This window comes from Monodon monoceros, unplaced genomic scaffold (assembly GCF_005190385.1).
Source record: "Monodon monoceros isolate NGI ecotype Baffin Bay Population unplaced genomic scaffold, NGI_Narwhal_1 Super_Scaffold_6, whole genome shotgun sequence".
NCBI lineage: Eukaryota > Metazoa > Chordata > Mammalia > Artiodactyla > Monodontidae > Monodon > Monodon monoceros.
This window is the reverse complement of record NW_021703783.1, coordinates 78,916,982-78,938,034: the sequence shown is the minus strand read 5'-3', so window position 1 is coordinate 78,938,034 and position 21,053 is coordinate 78,916,982. Positions and strand designations below refer to the sequence as shown.

The 21,053-nt window shown below is 37.6% G+C and overlaps 1 protein-coding gene across 7 annotated transcripts in view; it reads left to right on the top strand.

Moving 5' to 3' along the window:
* The window catches only part of ANKS1B (ankyrin repeat and sterile alpha motif domain containing 1B), a 1,184,309-nt gene that overhangs the window by 520,443 nt on the left and 642,813 nt on the right, over nucleotides 1–21,053 (top strand). For all 7 annotated transcript variants that reach the window (XM_029204271.1, XM_029204270.1, XM_029204269.1 and 4 more), the window contains one exon: nucleotides 9,294–9,474. In XM_029204271.1, the coding sequence (XP_029060104.1) occupies nucleotides 9,294–9,474 (181 nt within the window). The remainder of the gene's footprint in view (nucleotides 1–9,293; nucleotides 9,475–21,053) is intronic.

Genomic DNA, 21,053 nt, shown 5'->3' with positions numbered 1-21,053 from the left:
CTAACACAACATTGTAAATCAACTATACTTCAATTAAAAAATAATGAAACAAAATAAAATTGGATGAGAGAAAAACTAAACACTGTAAAAGCAATCAATCTAATTAGAAAACGGACAACAGACATGGAGAGACATGTCACTGCAGAGGATATACAGATGGCAAATAAGCACATGAAAAGGTATTCAAATTTATTAACAGATAAGGAGAAACAAATTAAAATAACAATGGGATGTCACTGTACTCCAATCAGAATGGCTAAAATCAAAAGTAGTAACAACACCAAATGCTGGCAAGGATATGAATGGTACAACAAACCTGGAAAACAGTTTGGCAGTTTCTTAAAACATTAAACACATTAGTACCGTACTACCCAGCATGTGCACTCCTGAGAATCCATCCCAGCTATATAAAAACTTACGTTCACCAAAAGAACCTGTGCATGAATGTTTATAGCAGCACTATTCCTAATACTTGAAAACTGGAAGCAAACCAGATGTCCTTCAGTGGTTTAATTAAAGTGTGGTACATCCATAACATTGAATACTACTCAGCATTAAAAAAAAAAGCTATTGATACACACAACAGTTTGGATGAGTCTCTAGAAAATTACTATGGTGAGAAAAACCAATCCCTAAAGGTTACATGCTGTATGATTCTATTTGTTCATCATTCTTGGCATGACAAAATTATAGAAATAGAGAACAGATTAGTGGTTGCCAGGAGTTAAGGAGGAAATGGGAGCAGGAGAGAAGTAGGTGTGGCTGTAAAAGGGTAACAGGAGGGATCCTTGTGGAATTGTTCTTTTTCTTGGCTGTATCAATGTCTATATCCTGGTTGTGATGTTGTACTATAGTTTTAATTATCTGTGGGGAAAACCAGGAAAAGTGCACATGCAATTTCTCTGTATTATTTCTTTCAACTGCATATGAATCTACAATTATCTCCAAACAACTAGTGTAAAAAATTAAGTTGTAAAAATAAAAGCAACATGCACCTTTATTTGTAAAAAAATTTTCTTTCACTCACACAGTGATATGAACTTCTCATTTGGGCTGCTCAGAACCTGTCTTCTATAATCCATTGCATAATTAAACTCCTGCTGTTCTTAAACTGAAGCAAATCATTAAAAAATTTTTTTTAAAGAAACTAAATTTGGGAAATAAAGCTGGCCTTATTTTTAATTTTGGACACATTTGAATTTGACTTGAGCATCTTTGAAATACTAATGCATAGATATTTGAAATGCCTAATTCAAAAAATACTTTTTGCGAGATGGTCATGACTATTTTAATGCTGGGGGAAGCTTCTGTAAGAGTAAACCTCATGGTTTAGAGATCAAAGGCTCTCCAGTTCTTCAGTGTCTGCACTGACTCCAGAGCTGCTTAACACTTGTATTGAATAAAACTAGAATAAAAATCACAGCTTTTATTACCCTTCCATGGCTGCATGTAGTCTTTCCAATTAAAGTTTGAATACGTTGTATGACAGGGGTCAGTTTTCTTACTTGAAGATAAGTTCTATATCTTTAGAAAAAGTCTTAATCATATTAACTATTATATCCATGATAAAAAATTGTACCCCATTTTAAAGTTTTTTTCCTTTCACTACAAAGAAAGAAAAATATAAACTGTTTCCAATTTGCATGACATCTATAATAAAAAGTTTAATAGTATCTACCCTTTACTGAGCTATTTTCTGTACTCCATCAAATCCCTTCTTTATACTGTTTTAAAAGTGATCAAGACAGAAAAATATGAGAATTCTAACTCAGCATGTTGAACTGATCCCAACTATTTGCATCTTCTCCACCCTTACATGCAACTAAAATGGTAAAATAAATATAAAAATAAGAATAAATCCATAGTAGTGATGAAAAGCAGGGAGTGATGCTATTAGAGGCATTTGGGAACTTTTGAAAGATAAAAACAAATGGCTGAGTAATATTCCATTGTACATGTGTGCCACATCTTCTTTATCCATTCATCTGTCGATGGGGAAGGGTAAGCTGGGATGAAGTGAGAGAGTGGCATGGACTTATACACTACCAAATGTAAAATAGATAGCTAGTGGGAAGCAGCCGTATAGAACAGGGAGATCAGCTCGGTGCTTTGTGTCCAACTAGAATGGTGGGATAGGGAGGGTGGGAGGGAGACGCAAGAGGGAGGAGATATGGGAATATACGTATACGTATAGCTGATTCACTTTGTTACACAGTAGAAACTAACACACCATTGTAAAGCAATTATACTCCAGTAAAGATGTTAAAAAAAAATGGTGTTGGATTTAGGCAGGGATTAGTCCCAACAAGAAAACACCTCAACAGCTTATACATGGAGCAGTTGACTTTATTTTCCTACCACATGGTAATAACTCTCTCAGTAAGGTGAAGTCAGGTGAAGCCCCTACTGTGGGAACTCGATTAGGAGACAGAAATGAAGCAGTATCCTAGGTAAACAAATATGGTTTACCAGGAACACCAGATTTGAGGAAAATTAGCAACCAAAAAGAGAGGAACCAAGATCAACAAATAAAGTAAATGACCTCTGAGAAAAACAAAAATTAATGCCAGAGAAAGATTGTAATCAGTTTCCTCAGAAAGATTTGGGAGATTATTGAACTCAGAAAATTAGGAACAGGTCATTTTTTAATGGAAAACGAGTTATTTTTTTAACTTGGAAAATAAATGTTATTGAAAATTAAAAATAGGATCATCATACCTAAAGTCATAATAATATGCCTAAATGTTTCATGCCTTAATCTAATTTGTTCTGATGTATTCCCCAGAGCCTAGAACAGTGCCTGACACATGGTTGATGGTCAGTAGTATTTTTTGAATAAATTATAGAACACCAAATAGTAAAATATCCCAGAATATAAAACAAGAAAGATCAAAGAGATACAATATCCATTTAATATGAATTCTAGACGTAGGAGAAGAAGCCACAACAGTCATGAAGAGAGTGTGGTACTAGTACAGGAATAGATCAGTGGGAACACAGTAGAGTCCAAAAATGTAAACCCAGTCTATATTTGGAAATTTAGTATATGATAAAGGTGGCATTTCAAATCAGTAAAGAAATAAGTGATGGTATTGGGACAGTAGGCTATCATTTGGTGGAAAAAATACTTAGAATTAAATTTGTCACCATGTACCATATACACAAAATATTTCAGGTTGATTAAAGTTCTAAAAATACTACTGGTCTAGCTTCCCATTTTTACCACCCCACCTCATCCCCATTTTAAAAAGTATAAGAAGGCATCTAATTTTATTGCCACTGACTTGACAGGACATTGTTTTGTGTTGATATAATTTATCAATGGGCCAGTGTCTAGGAAGTCTGTCATCTCCATGTATTTCTACTGATGCCACTTGCTAATCTTCTGACATTCAGCTGTTTTCTCTGGGAACTCATTTTGAACCTTGGTTTTGCTTGGATAATTTAATATCGCCATTGACTTTTGTTAGCACCACTTTTTCTTTGTGCTGACACCACTGTATCCCTGTAGTCCTATTTGACATTTTTTTAGGAGGTTGATGAGGTCCCTTTATAATGAAATTAAGTGAATTCAAATGACTTAAAATCCACTTAAATCCAAGTAAGTGGATTTTTTAAAATGTCCATTAGTTTAAATAATTTGAAAATAGCAGAGGAAACATAGAAGTGGATATTTGAAACTTAGGTTTCAATCCAGAGAAAATTTGGAAATAAATGTACACATTACCTGAATCTCATTCTAGTTAGGAATTTTGTGTCCTCATCTTATTCATATGTGAATCATACCTGTCTGGGTTACAGTAATGTTATGAAATTCTTAGTATTGCATCAGAATGTTGTATTTCATTTATATTTTGATGCAGCATAAAGATATTCTTAGGAACTTGGTTCTGACTGATGAAGATAATCCAAAATAAGGGTAGAGGATGTGTGCTATCCTGTATGTGACACCAGTAAATTCACACATTAGTCCCTTTAAGGTAATAACTAAGCTGGCACTGGCTTCATTAATGTGGGACCAGTGCAGTCTCAATAGGCCCCACGCTAAGAAGGGCCCTATGCTTGGGGTTTAATGCTTTTGCATAACTGTCTAAAATTCTTAATTCTTATCTCTGAATTTGTATTTTGTAAGTGAAGTCTGTGGGAAAGTGGATCATGTGCTGGGGCTTGGAGCCTTGGCTCATCTGTGGTCCCAGCTTCCACCATCTCCCCATATTACTAGGTAGGATTCTTGGCCACCTGACCCCCCAACCCTAGTGCTCCCAGCCAGCCCACCAACTGCTGATACAGCACTGAGACCCTGAGTGTGGGGATGGTCAAGATTGAGTATATGTACTGAGTTGCAGGGCAAAACCCCTGGGTGCCTGTGAGGGTCTCCTCTCATCCTGTAAGTGTCCCTGTGCCCAAGGGAATGCAACAGTAAGTGGCAAATAAAAGCACCATGACAGATCCAGAGAGAGACCATGGAATAAAGGAAAAACTTTTTTCCCTGCTTTTGGAACAAAGAGCCCCACATTTCCACGTTGTACTGCGTCCAGCAACTCCATGTAGCTAGTCTTGACTCACAATCATTCATGTGTCTACTCAGTTTCAGGTCCTCAGAGATATTCCCTAATCACTGCATAGCAGGGCTCACCAACCTTTTCTGTATGGGACCAGAGAATAAAATAGGCTTTGTGAGTCCTATGGTCTCTGCTGCAACTATTCAGCTCTGCTACAATCGCATGAAATATAAGTGAATGAGCATGACTATGTTCTGATAAAACTTTATTTATAAACATTGCAATTTGGGTTTTATATAATTTTCACCTGTCACTAATATTATTTTTCCATTTTTTTCAACCATTAAAAGATGTAAAAAATATTCTTAGCTCACATGCTTTACAAAAATAGTCAGAAGCCTTGGTTTGGCCCATGATCTATAGTTTGCTATCTCTAGTTAAGTAAATATGTGTGGGAACAAGTCCTTTGGAAGCTAGAGAGATATGAGTGCTGGACCATGGAGGCAGGGGAGATATTTTAGAGGTCCCACTTATCTTAAACATTAAAACTTGGCAAATTCCACTTGTAATTTCAGTGAATTTGTGAAAACACTTTTTTTTTCTTATACTGAATGACTTAGCAGGATTCCATCAGAATAGTTTTTTAAAAATAGAATATATTAAAATGAAAGTTTAAGCAAATATTCCAGACCCATCCTCTTTTATCTCCATTTTTAATATCACTACCATCTCTTTATTCTTTTCTCCCATTGCTATTATTTCCCCACACAGATATCTCTTTTTTTTTTAATAAATTTTTATTTATTTTATTTATTTATTTTTGGCTGTGTTGGGTCTTCGCTGCTGCACGCGGGCTTTCTCTAGTTGCAGCGAGCAGGGGCTACTCTTCGTTGCAGTGCGCAGGCTTCTCATTGCGGTGGCTTCTCATTGTGGAGCATGGGCTCTAGGTGCATGGGCTTCAGTAGTTGTGGCACATGGGCTCAGTAGTTGTGGCACATGGGCTTAGTTGCTCTGCAGCATGTGGGATCTTCCTGGACCAGGGATCGAACCCGTGTCCCCTGCATTGGCAGGCGGATTCTCAACCACTGCGCCACCAGGGAAGCCCCGAGATATCTCTTTTTAATTCTCCCTCTGTCCTTTATGTTTTGAGGCACCATCTACTTGTCTCTAGGTTTGAATACATGAACATTCCTTCCAATCTAAGCCCTTTGTGCTAACTATTTACGTAATCGTGAGTAAATCATTTCAGTGAGCCACTGCATTCTGTGCTAGTTAGGATAAGTAGTTCTAGGGCTACCACAGGCAAACCCAGAATCTCAATAGTTTAACATAAAGGATGTTTATTTCAACTTCTCATAAATCCCAAGTTGGGTTGAATGACCCTACTTCATCTTGCAACTACATCATCTGGAGAGTAAGAGAGGGATGGAGAAGGCTCACTTCTACTAACAGGTCAGTCAGTTACATGGCCTCAACCTAAATGCACATAAGGCTGGGAAATAAAAGGGAACCTAGCTTGTGGTTTTGTTGAGCACTAAAATGATGTGTAAAATGATCCCTTAAAACAGGGGTTGGCCAACTTTTTCTCTAAAGAACCAGACAGTAAATATTTTAGGTGTTGTGGATAATATGGCCTGTGTCACAACTTCAAATCTATCATTGTAGTGTTGAGAGCAGTCAGAGACAATAAGTGAATGAATGAACATAGTATTCCAATAAAACTTTATTTTCATAAACAGGAGGCAGGCCAGATTTGGACCACAGGTCATAGTTTGCTGATCCCTTTCTTAGAGCATGACTAACATATAATGATTCTCATTTTTCATCATCTCAGATGCTCAGAGAACTTGGGCAATGACTCCTCACTGCCTCAATGTTCCTGAAGCTGGCTAATGATAACCTATAGGCAGTTCTGAAGAAGCAAATAAGAATGAGGTCAGATGATCACTGATCAATGGTTTCTTCCCTTTAGAATTTCCATTAGCCTATCTCCCTTCCTCCAGATATGTTATTTGAAGCTATGATACAGTGAGATCATAGTACTCTGTTCAAAGAAAGAAAGGGAAATATCATGTAGATTTGCATAACCGTATAGACTAAGAAGTCTATTTTGAGTCCCGCTAGCATCCAAGCATATATCTTGTGTACTTCTGGTATAGGAGTGTATACATTTGTATTTCCCACAAAAATAACCTTATCATTTAGCATCTACCCAATTGAGAAATCTGTGAGCCACCCTAGACTCCTCCCTTAAAATCAACCTACACATCCAGTCAGACGCCAACATCTAAAGAGCTATAACCACATTAGCATCTCCTAAAAACATCTGCTATCTCCAACACTGTTGCAGCTGCTTTACCTCAGGACCCCATTTTGTCTTGGCTGGAATTCTGTAACATCCTCCTAATTAGTCTCCCTTCCTCAAATTCTGCCCTTACCTGTTCATTCTCTAAACTGCTCAAATGATTTTACTGAAATACAAACCCAACTATGAAACCCTCTTGCTTAGAAATCATCCAGTGGTTCCTTAAAATATTCAGGTTAAAGACCAAACTCCTTAACCTGGCATTAGAGGCCTTTATGATTTGTCCCCCTGCAACATCCAATATCTCATGGCTTGAACCCATCACTACCTTAGCATACTCTGCTCTACAGCCATACTGAACTGTTTGCAGTTTGCGCTCTCCTTCTCCCCATCCTCTTTTGTTTGCCTACCACCTCTGCTTCATCAAGAATCAACTCAGCCATCAATCACCTGCTTGTGGAAGCCTTTCCTAATCCCCTCCGTAAAGTAGAGGCTCACCTTTTATATTTTGTGTCCACTTATCACTCTACTATACTATACTGACACATAATCCTTGGATTGCTTGTCTCTTCCCTCATGCACCATCCCTCCTCCCACTTCAAGTCTATAATCACCTGGAGAAGAGGGACAATGGCTTACTCATTTTATTCCTATCATACTGCTTACCAAGGTATCCACAATTTAGTGTACACTCAGCAAATATTTGTACAATGAATTAATGCAGAAGAATAGTTTGTTTGCTTTTATGATTGCATAACAAATTGCGCTTTTCATGCATTTAAAACGTTGGGTGGTCAAGGTTCAGAAACGTATTTAAGACACATAAGTAAAGGAGTCATACATATCAGTTGGCTTGATCCTTGTAATGTTTATGAGAGGGAACATTATATAAATTTGGTCTGTTGCCTTTATACAAAGTGAAACAAAAGCAAAACACAACACAATGAAACAAAACCACAATGATGGACATACCTGTGTTTCCATTGCAGCTAGTGTCATATTCCATGCCTTTTAATTGCTGTTATATAGTCTAGTAGAAAGAACATTGAATATGAATTGAGATTCAGTACCCCCAAGGAGAGACATTTCATGAGAAACCAAGTCTGACATTGAACCCCTGTCTTTCATACTTCAAAAGCAACTGAGTCCTATGTGGGTACTAATTTGAATTTCATTACTGAGTTCATGTGTCGTAATAATAAATGACTTACCCTCTTGTGTAACAATATATATGCCTTTCAACCTCTCCCATAAAAATAGTGCAATGGTGAAAGTATAAAGCATATTATGATAATCTGCACACCTTATGTAAAAAAAACTCTGTAAAATACATTTCAATATCATTGTCTATTTTAGATTATAGACTAAGTGATGTGTACTTTATAAAAAAAAAACATGATGAGCTGGAAGAGACAGGGTAACTTGAATATTCTGCAGGAAAATAATTGTGGAATTCAGTGATAAAATTAGCAAGCATTTTAGGGCAGTGAAAGTAAACCAAAAGTTTATTGTACTTTGGGGAAAGTAAAGTACAATAAACTCTATTACAAAGCGATTGTAGTTAATCTCTTATCAAGCATTACAAGAGATTGTTAATATTTCATTAATATGAAAAAGAAGAATAAAAAGTAAGAAAACTTGGATTAATTCTTAGGAAATGTGCACAGTCCTGAGAGCCAAAAAGACTGCAGCTTTTCTGAAGGATGATGTTTGAAGCTCTGCTAAGCAGGAAGAAAAAAGTGAATATAATTAAAATTGTGGAAAAAACCAGAAAACTGCTCTAGGGAACAATCCATTACTGATAAAGGGTATAGAATATATCTGCTGTTACTCCATGATTTTACCTTTTGTGTTTAAATTGACTTTTCTTGCTATTTGGGGGTTAATTTAAATCCTTAAAAAAAAATCAAACTCCACTACAAATACCAAGTAGATTCTTAGATCCTGGAAAATGTGCTATACAACTTTACTTAATTCTAATGATAAAATTCCAGCATATGGTACTTGGGGACAATATCTAATGCCACCAATTCCTTGGACTATATAGAGAATAAAAAAAAATGGAACTGTCTTAATTATGTTTCAGTGTTGTAAGGGCCTTTTTATTATTAGATTCTATATCCTCAGAGTCTGGCAAATGCCAAGTCCTTAATAAGTATTAGTTGAATGAAAGGTGACTCAAAATTGCAACATTCTGAATAGATCATTAAGAGAAATTCTGCGCACTGTATTTTTGCAGTCTTCTGGGAAAATCTAACAAAAAGTCTAACTTATTTTATCAACTATGCCATGATATTTTTTCATTAAACAATTTTTTATTATTTAATCAAGGGATTATTTAATGTCTCTCTGTGAAGCACAAGTATATTTTATATATAAAAAACACAGTTTAACTGAAAAATATCACTTAGATTAAATTGATGGGGAGATTGGGCTGAAGATGAACATGATCATATTAATACTCTCATCATGCTCATTTATTTTAGCCTAAACAACGAACATCTATTGTGTCTTCTCTGGATTTTCATCGAATGAATCACAACCAAGAATATTTTGAAATCAACACATCTACAGGGTGTACAAGCTTTACTTCCAGCCCTCCTGTTAGTCCACCCACCTCTTCTGTGGCAACCACAGAAGTCAAGAACGAGGGAACTGGCCATACAGGTAAAGTAGTCATTTATACAGCTATATTTTTGAGCTTTTAAAACCAAAGCCTTTATGAGTTAGGGGACGTAAGAGGAATCTTCATATAAATCTCATTGTGTTTTTCGTTCACCTACATGTGTGGCAATGTAGAGGCTTACCATTTTTGTCAGAGTGTGGTATAATATTCTTTTTGAATACACTAATGGCCTTTCAGTAGTTAGATATTAAAGATAGTGGTTTCATGCCAGGACTTTAATGGCACCACCCAAAATGTGTGGAGAAATGTAATCATCATCATATTTTCAGGTCTGACCTTTAAACAGAACCAAAATCTAACCTTTTAACAGTTGAAATGGTTTTGTATAGTATGTTACTATGGTTTCTTAATGTAATATGTCACCTCCATGTTACATCAAAAATTTTAGAATAGACTGATATTTAGTAATAATGTGGAAGGACAATGCTGAGTTGTTTTACGTTGAAGAGTAAAACTTTTAATTTCACAAAATAAAATGTTTAAGGTGGGCATTTATCTACTTAAAAAGGTAGCATTTCATTATCTTACACTTAGATGGTTTGTTACATATTGTATTTAAGCATCTGAATATAAAGGCATTAGCACATGGTATATAATGAAAGAGAACAAGTTCCTGAGTCAGTTCTGTCACTGATTTGCTAGATATTTTCCATCAAATCACTTAACTTCTCTGATTTTTAATTTGCTCCTCTGAAAAGGGGAAATAATATCTACTCTTTGGGTAGTTGTAGTAATAAATGAGCTTATTTATGTGAAGCATTTTGGAAACTATGAAAATTAGTATTCTTACTTAGTATTATCATTATTGCTTAATATTATTTTTTCTTCTTTAATATTATTTTGTTTGAAATCTATAGTAGTTTTAAGATAAGAAGAGCCTACTGTACATCTGTACTCATGCCAAGGTGGCTGACTTTTTCTTGACTTAAAAGTATAATCTAAATTAATGGGTAAATCTACTGTTTATAAATGATTGCATGCACAAAAAATTAATCTTTATAAAAATGTCAAGTATTAATAGAACAAAGACTAATACATAACAACCTCACAAGCGAATTGTATGCTGCAAAACACTTCAAATAAGTGACCCAATGAATTTATTATAACAGAGAGCCATTTCAAAAGTAGCCTGAATTATAATTAAAGCTTCCTACTTGTTAGGCAACATATTATGTAATCTAAGTATCACTTAAGCATCATCAGAAAAAGGTGGGTAAAGGGGGAGACCTTTGGAGGTAGACAGACTTGGATGATATGAATGGGTTAGCATTTAACTAGAAACATCACCTTAGTATTAATATGTAGCAGATAGATTTGAGTTGAGATGAGATTGGAGGTAGGGAGGTAGGGAGCAGCAATGGAAAATATAAATGGATTTGAGAGATACAAGGAAAGAGTAATCAACAGGCCATGGCAACTGATCAGAGGTGTGATGGTGAGGAAGAAAAGTTCAAGGAAAGCTCTAAAGTTTCTTGCTTAAGCAGATGAGTCAAATCTGACTGCCATTCTTTGAAATATGGAATGTTTTTAGATGAGAAGGAAGAGAGGGATGGGTCATGTAGGACCTAATATAGGCCATTTTAAGAACTTTGGCTTTTACTCAGAGTGAAATGGGGAGTAATTTCAGGTCTTTCAGGAGAGTGACATGATGTAACTTCTGTTTTATGAAAATTACTTCAAATCTTGTGTTGAGAATGGACTGGAGAAAGAGGATAAGTGTGAAAGCAGGAAGACCAGTAGGAGGTTATTGTAGCATTGCATTAAGATGAGAGAGGAAGTCAGTCAGCTCAGGTCAAAGGCGAAGCAGTGGAGGTAGAGAGAAATTGAGGGATGTTGGATGTATTTTTTAAGATTGAGCCTATAGGATTTCATGATAGAGTAGATATAGTGCATGAGATAAAGAGAAGAATTAAGGAAAACTGCAAGATTTTTGTCCTAAACAATTGTAAAAATGGTTTTTACTGTCATCTAACATGAGACAGGTCCTGGGAAGAGCAGATTTTGTGAACAGGGAGAAATACCAGTTCATTTTTTTAAATTGAAGTATACTTGATTTACAATGTTGTGTTAATTTCTGCTGTATAGCAAAGTGATTCATTCTTTTATTATATTTTCTTTTCCATTATGGTTTATCATAGGATATTGAATATAGTTCTCTGTGGTATACAGTAGGACCTTGTTGTTTATCTATTCTATATATAATAGCTTACATCTACTAAAATTAACCTCCCACCCCATCCCTTCCCCCCCCAAACCCCCTCTACCTTGGCAGTCACAAGTCTGTTTTCTATGTCCGTGAATCTGTTTGTGTTTCATAGATAGGTTCATCTGTGTCATATTTTAGATTCCACATATAAATGATATCATATGGTATTTATCTTTCTCTTTCTGACTTACTTCACTTAGTATGATAATCTCTATTTGCATCCATGTTCCTGCAAATGGCATTATTTTGTTCTTTTTTATGGCTGAGTAGTATTCTGTTGTATATAAGTATCACATCTTCTTTATCCATTCATCTGTTGATGGATATTTTGGTTTTATGCATGTCTTGGCTATTGTGAATAGTGCTGCTATGAACATAGGGGTGCATGTATCTTTTTGAATTAGAGTTTTGTCTGGATGTATGCCCAGGAGTGGGATTGTTGGATCATATGGTAACTATTTTTTGTTTGCTGAGGAACCTCCATATAGTTCTCCATAGTGGCTGTACCAACTTGGATTCCCCACCAACAGTTTAGGTGGGAATGGGAGTTCATTTTAAGTTTGAGATACCTATTAGATATCTGAATAGCTGTGTCAAGTAGGCAGCTGAAGTTTCAGTCTGAAGACAAAAAATGTGAACATTATCATTACATAGATGATATGGAGTAAGTGTAGATAGAGGACTGAAACCTGAGCTTGATGAAAGAGGTGATAAAAGGCGACAACAGCAAAGGAGTGTGAGAAGGAACAAGGTAGGAGGACATCTTCTGGTGAGTGCTGTGTTATGAATTTAGATGACGTAAGTTATTAAGAAGGAGGGAATGGGAGGGGACATTCAAGGTGGCAGAGGAGTAAGACATGGAGATCACCTTCCTCCCCACAAATACATCAAAAATACATCTACATGTGGAACAGCACCTACAGAACACCTACTGAAGCCTGGAAGAAGACCTCAGACTTCCCAAAAGGCAAGAAACTCCCCACATACATGGGTAGGGCAAAAGAAAAAAGGAAAAACAGAGAGAAAAGAATAGGCACAGACCTGCACCAGTGGGAGGGAGCTGTGAAGGCGGAGAAGTTTCCACACACTAGGAAGCCCCTTCACTGGTGGAAACAGGGAGTGGGTGGGGGGGAATCTTTGGAGCCATGGAGGAGAAAACAGCAACAGGGGTGAAGAAGGCAAAGTGGAGAGATTCCCGCAGAGAGAATCAGTGCCGACCAGCACTCACCACCAGCCTGAGAGGCTTGTCTGTTCACCTGCTGGGGCGGGTGGGGACTGGGAGCTGAGGCTCGGGCTTCAGAGGTCAGATCCCAGGGAGAGGACTGGGGTTGGCTGCATGAACACAGCCTGAAGGGAGCTAGTGCGCCACAGCTAGCGGGAGGGGGTCCGGGAAAAAGTTGTAACTTCGTAAGAGTCAGGAGAACATTGTTTTGGGGTGTGTGAGAAGAGGAGATTCAGGGCACCGCCTAAACGAGCTCCAGAGACAGGCACAAGCCACGGTTATCAGCACGGACACCAGACACAGGCATGAAACGCTAATGCTGCTACTGCAGCCACCAAGAATCCTGTGTGGAAGCACAGGTCACTATCCACACCTCCCCTCCTGGGAGCCTGTGCAGCCCCCACTGCCAGGGTCCCGTGATCCAGGGACAGCTTCCCCAGGAGAACACATGGTGTGCCTCAGGCTGTTGCAACGTCACACTGGCCACTGCTGCCACAGGCTTGACCCTCCCTCCCCCTGGCCTCACTGAACCAGAGCCCCCTAATCACCTGCTACTTTAACCCCTTCCTGTCTGGGTGGGAACAGACGCCCTCAGGCGACATGCATGCAGAGGTGAGGCCAAATCCAAAGCTGAACCCCAGAAGCTGTGTGAACAAAGAAGATAAAGGGAAATCTCTCCCAGAAGCCTCAGGAGCAGCGGATTAAAGCTCCACAATCAACTTGATGTACCTGCACCTGTGGAATACCTGACTAGACAACGAATCATCCCAAAACTGAGGCAGTGGACTTTGGGAGCAACTGTAGACTTGGGGTTTGCTTTCTATGTCTAATTTGTTTCTAGTTTTGTGTTTATCTTACTTTAGTATTTAGACTTTATTATCATTGGTAGGTTTGTTTATTGATTTGGTTGCTCTCTTCCTTTTTATTTTATTTTATTTTTATTTACTTATTTCTTTTGCGGTACGCGGGCCTCTCACTGTTGTGGCCTCTCCTGTTGCGGAGCACAGGCTCTGGACGCGCAGGCTCAGCGGCCATGGCTCACGGGCCCAGCCGCTCCGCGGCATGTGGAATCTTCCCGGACCGGGGCATGAACCCGTGTCCGCTGCAGTGGCAGGCAGACTCTCAACCACTGTGCCACCAGGGAAGCCCTATTTTATATATATTTATATTTTTTCCTTTTTCTCTTTTGTGAGAGTGTATGTGTATGCTTCTTTGTGTGATTTTGTCTGTATAGCTTTGCTTTACCTTTTGTCCTAGGGTTCTGTCTGTCCAGTTTTTATTCTTTTTTTTTTTTGTATAGCTTTAAACGCCTGTTATCATTGGTAGCTTTGTTATTTGGCTTGTTGCTCTATTCTTTCTTCTTTAAATTTTTTATTTTTAATAATTTTTTAATGACCTTATTTTATTTTATTTCATTTTCTTTCTTTCTTTCTTTCTCCCTTCCTTCCTTCCTCCCTCCCTCCCTCCCTCGCTCCCTCCCTCCCTCTCTCTCTCTCTCTCTTTCTTTCTTTCTTTCATTTTTTTTTCTCCCTTTTCTTCTGAGCCATGTGGCTGACAGGGTCTTGGTGCTCCGGGTGGGTGACAGTCCTGAGCCTCTGAGGTGGGAAAGCCGAGTTCAGGACATTGCTCCACCAGAGACCTCCTGGCTCCACATAATACCAAATGGCAGAAACTCTCCCAGAGATCTCCATCTCAATACTAACACCCAGATCCACTCAACGACCAGCAAGCTACAGTGCTGGACACCCTATGCCAATCAACTAGCAAGACAGGAACTCAACCGCACCCATTAGCAGAGAGGCTGCCTAAAATCATACGAAGTTCACAGACACCCAAAAATACACCACCAGATGCAGTCCTGCCCACCAGAAAGACAAGCTCCAGCCTCATCCACCAGAACACAAGCACCAGTACCCTCTACCAGGAAGCCTACACAACCCACTGAACCAACCCTACCCACTGGGGGCAGACACCAAAAACAATAGGAACTACAAACCCGCAGCCTGCGAAAAGGAGACCCCAAACACAGTAAGTGAAACAAAATGAGAAGACAAAGAAACACACAGCAGATGAAGGAGCAAGGCAACAACCACCAGATCAAAAAAATGAAGAGGAAATAGGCAGTCTACCTGGAAAAGAATTCAGAATAATGATTGTAAAGATGATCCAAAATCTTGGAAATAGAAACAAGAAAATACAAGAAACGTTTAACAAGGATCTAGAGGAACTAAAGAGCAAACAAACAGTGATGAACAACACAATACATGAAATTAAAAATTCTCTAGAAGGGATCAATAGCAGAATAACTGAGGCAGAAGAACGGATAAGAGACCTGAAAGATAAAATAGTGGAAATAAGTACTGCAGAGCAGAATAAAGAAAAAAGAATGAAAAAAATTGAGGACATCCTCAGAGACCTCTGGGACAACATTAAATGCACCAACATTTGAATTATAGGGTTTCCAGAAAAAGAAGAGAAAAAGAAAAGGGCTGAGAAAATATTTGAAGAGATTAGAGTTGAAAACTTCCCTAATATGGGAAAGGAAACAGTCAATCAAGTCCAGGAAGTGCAGCAAGTCCCATACAGGATAAATCCAAGGAGAAACACACCAAGACACATTAATCAAACTATCAAAAATTAAATACAAAGAAAAAATATTAAAAGCAGCAAGGAAAAATAAACAAATAACATACAATGGAATCCCCATAAAGTTAACAGCTGATCTTTCAGCAGAAACTCTGCAAGCCAGAAGGGAGTGGCAGGACATATTTAAAGTGATGAAAGGGAAAGACCTACAACCAAGATTACTCTGCCCAGCAATGATCTCATTCAGATTCGACGGAGACATTAAAACCTTTACAGACAAACAAAAGCTAAGAGAATTCACCACCAAACCACCATTACAACAAATGCTAAATGAACTTCTCTGGGCAGGAAACACAAGAAAAGGAAATGACCTACAATAACAAACCAAAAACAGTTAAGAAAATGATAATAGGAACATACATTATCGATAATTACCTTAAATGTAAATGGATTAAATGCTCCAACCAGAAGACACAGACTGGATGAATGGATACCAAAACAAGACACGTATACACGCTGTCTGTAAGAGACCCACTTCAGACCTAGGGACACATACAGACTAAAACTGAGGGGATGGAACAAGATATTCCATGCAAATGGAAATGAAAAGAAAGCTGGAGTAGCAATTCTCATATCAGACAAAATAGACTTTAAAATAAAGATTATAACAAGAGGCAAAGAAGGACACTACATAATGATCAAGAGATCAATCCAAGAAGAAGGTATAACAATTGTAAATATTTATGCACCCAAAATAGGAGCACCTCGATGCATAAGGCAAATTATAACAGCCATAAAAGGGGAAATTGACAGTAACACAGTCATAGTAGGGGACTTTAACACCCCACTTTCACCAATGGACAGATCATTCAAAATGAAAATAAATAAGGAAATACAAGCTTTAATGATACATTAAGCAAGATGGACTTAATTGATATTTATAGGACATTCCATCCAAAAACAAGAGAATACACTTTCTTCTCAAGTGCTCATGGAACATTCTCCAGGGTAGATCATATCTTGGGTCACAAATCAAGCCTTGGTAAATTTAAGAAAATTGAAATCGTACCAAGTATCTTTTCTGACCACAACGCTATGAGACTAGATGTCAATTACTGGAAAAAAAATCTGTAAAAAATACAAACACATGGAGGCTAAACAGTACACTGCTAAATAACCGAGAGATCACTGAAGAAATCAAAGAGGAAATCAAAAATACCTAGAAACAAATGACAATGAAAACACGATGACCCAAAACTTATGGAATACAGCAAAAGCAGTCCTAAGAGGGAAGTTTATAGCAATACAATCCTATGTCAAGAAACAAGAAACCTCTCAAACAACCTAACCTTATACCTACAGCAATTGGAAAAAGAAGAACAGAAAAACCCAAAGTTAGCAGAAGGAAAGAAATCATAAAGGTCAAATCAGAAATAAAAGAAAAAGAAATGAAGGAAATGAATGCAAAGATCAATAAAACTTAAAGCTGTTTTTTTGAGAAGATAAACAAAATTGATAAACCATTAGCCAGACTCATCAAGAAAAAAAGGGAGAAGACTCAAATCAGTAGAATTACAAATGGAAAAGGAGAAGTAACAACTGACACTGCAGAAATACAAAGGATCAGGAGAGATTACTACAAGCAACTATATGCCAATAAAATGGACAACCTGGAAGAAATGGACAAATTCTTAGAAAAGCACAACCATCTGAGACTGAACCAGGAAGAAATAGAAAATATGAACAGACCAATCACAAGCACTGAAATGGAAACTGTGATTAAAAATCTTCCAACAAACAAAAGCCCAGGACCAGATGGCTTCAAGGGGAATTCTATCAAACATTTACAGAAGAACTAACACCTATCCTTCTCAGATTCTTCCAAAATATAACAGGTGGATGAACACTCCCAAACGCGTTCTACGAGGCTACCATCACCCTGATACCAAAACCAGACAAAGATGTCACATAGAAAGAAAACTACAGGCCAATATCACTGCCGAACATAGATGCAAAAAACCTCAACAAAATACTAGCAAACAGAATCCAACAGCACATTAAAAGGATCATACACCATGATCAAGTGGGGTTTATCCCAGGAATGCAAGGATTCTTCAATATATGCAAATAAATCAATGTGATATACCATATTAACAAATTGAAGAATAAAAACCATATGATCATCTCAATAGATGCAGAAAAAGCTTTCGACAAAATTCAATACCCATTTATGATAAAAACCCTCCGGAAAGTAGACATAGAGGGAACTTACCTCAACATAATAAAGGCCATATATGACAAACCCACAGCCAACATCATTCTCAATGGTGAAAAACTGAAACCATTTCCCCTGAGATCAGGAAGATGACAGGGTTGCCCACTCTCTCCACTATTATTCAACATAGTTTTGGAAATTTTAGCCACAGCAATCAGAGAAGAAAAAGAAATAAAAGGAATCCAAATCAGAAAAGAAGAAGTAAAGCTGTCACTGTTTTCAGATGACATGATACTATACATAGAGAATCCTAAAGATGCTACCAGAAAACTACTAGAGCTAATCAATGAATTTGGTAAAGTAGCAGGCTACAAAGTTAATTCACAGAACTCTCTTGCATTCCTATACACTAATGATGAAATATCTGAAAGAGAAATTAAGGAAACACTCCCCTTTTCAATTGCAACAAAAAGAATAAACTGCTTTGGAAGAAGCCTGCCTGAAGGGACAAAAGACCTGTATGCAGAAAACTATAAGACTCTGAAGAAAGAAATTAAAGATGATACAAACAGATGGAGAGATATACCATGTTCTTGGATTGGAAGAATCAACATTGTGAAAATGACTCTACCACCCAAAGCAATCTACAGATTCAATGCAATCCCTATCAAACTATCAATGGCATTTTTCACATAACTAGAACAAAATATTTCACAATTTGTATGGAAACACAAAAGACCCCAAATAGCCAAAGCAATCTTGAGAAAAAAAAAAAAACAGAGCTGGAGGAATCAGGCTCCCTGACTTCAGACTGCATTACAAAGCTACCGTAATCAAGACAGTATGGTACTGGCATACAAACAGAAATATAGATCAATGGAACAGGATAGAAAGCCTAGAGATAAACCCACGCACATATGGTCACCTTATCTTTGATAAAGGAGCAAGAATATACAATGGAGAAAAGACATCCTCTTCAATAAATGGTGCTGGGGAAACTGGACAACTACATGTAAAATAATGAAGTTAGAACACTTTGTAACACCATAGACAAAAATAACTCAAAATGGATTAAAGACCTTAATGTAAAGCCAGACACTATAAAACTCTTAGAGGAAAACTTAAGCAGAACACTCTATGACATAAATCACAGCAAGATCCTTTTTGACCCACTTCCTAGACAAATGCAAGTAAAAACAAAAATAAGCAGATGGGACCTAATGAAACTTAAAAGCTTTTGCTCAGCAAAGGAAACCATAAACAAGACGAAAAGACAACCCTCAAAATGAGAGAAAATATTTGCAAATGAAGCAAAGAACAAAGGAGTAATCTCCAAAATATACAAGCAGCTCATGCAGCTCAACATCAAAAAAACAAACAGCTTAATCCAAAATTGAGCAGACCTAAATAGACATTTCTCCAAAGAGGATATACAGATTGCCAACAAACACATGAAAGGATCCTTAACACCACTAATCATTGGAGAAATGCAAATCAAAACTACAATGAGGTATCACCTCATACCAGTCAGAATGGCCATCATCAAAAAATCTATAAACAATAAATTCTGGAGAGGGTGTTGAGAAAAGGGAACCAACCCTCTTGCCCTGTTTGTGGGAATGTAAATTGATACAGCCACAATGGAGAACAGTATGGAGGTTCCTTATAAAACTAAAAATAGAACTACCATACGACCCAGCAATCTCATTACTGGGCATATACCCTGAGTAAACCATAGTTCAAAAAGAGTCATGTACACAATGTTCACTGCAGCTCTATTTACAATAGCCAGGACATGGAAGCAACCTAAATGTCCATCAACAGATGAATGGGTGAAGAAGATGTGTCACATATATGCACTGGAATATTACTCAGCCATATAAAGAAATGAAATTGAGTTGTTTGTATTGAGGTGGGTGGACCTAGACACTGTTATATGGAGTGAAGTAAGTCAGAAAGAGAAAACAAATTCCGTATGCTAACACATATATAAGGAATCTAAAAAAGAAAAAATGGTTCTGATGAACCTAGGGGCAGGACAGGAAGAAAGACACAGACGTAGAGAATGGACTTGAGGACACAGGGAGGGGGAAGAGTAAGCTGGGACAAAAGTGAGAGAGTGGCATGGACACATATACACTACCAAATATAAAATACATAGCTAGTGGGAAGCAGCCGCATAGCACAGGGAGATCAGTTCAGTGCTTTGTGTCCATCTGTAGGTGTGGGGTAGGGCCGGTGGGAGGGAGATGCAAGAGGGAGGAGATATGGGGATATATGTATATGTATATGTATAGCTGATTCACTTTGTTATAAAGCAGAAACTAACACACCATTGTAACGTAATTATACTCTAATAAAGATGTTAAAAAAATAAAAGGAGGGAATGATCAACTCTGTCAAATGTAGCTGATAAATTGAGTAGGATTAGCACTAAGTTAGAATTGACTAGTGGATTTAACAATGTGGAGGTCACTGCTGGCCTTGACAGGAGCAATTTTGTTGGAATTAATGGGGCAAAAGCCCAACATAATGCATTTAGGAAAGAATGGGAGGAGAGAACTTAGTGCAAATATAAACTACCTTTTTAAGGAATCTCTTCAAAGGAGAAATAAAAAAATTAAAATAAAATAAATTTTTAAAAAAAAAGGAGAAATAAGATGAAAGAGGAGAAAAAGAGGATGGGTTCTTTTAACCAAGAGAAGAGACGGTCTTTAGATAGGAGCATGGGGAATGATGGGTCTGGAAACACAGGATGTTTCCAACATGGGTGCAAATGCTGGAAAAGAATTCATGTGGTGAGAGTCTGTGGAAGATCTTTTCTGATAGTTTACATGTTCTTTATGAAGTATAAATCAACAACATCAGTTGAGAATGAAGATGGAGGAGGAAATGTGGAGGTTGAGGAGAGAGAAGAGGGGATAAAGGAAGTTGTTCAAGGAGAAAGAGAGAGTGAATGGACAAGTGGGGTATGGTATGATTGCCTGGCAGCATTAAGGGCCCATTTAAAGTTCAGGTTGAACTTAACATTAGATTAGCCAATGTGGTTCTGTCTTTTTCTGCAGCCTAGTTCAGATTGAAGGGCACACGTGCAGAGCATGTGGGAGAGTTGAATTTTACATAGGTTGTGGTTTTGCTCATTGAGTATTTTGAAGTGATTGAAGGACTAGGAAATATGAATGCAGTGAGAATAATGTTTGACCATAGAATTTAAGATGGGGAAGTAGGAGAAAGAGGACAACAAGGGAGCAAGTAACAGTGAAAAATCCATAGGATAATTGTATTGGAGATTCCAGTGAGGTCAAAGGATTGCTGGAGTCAAGGTACCAAA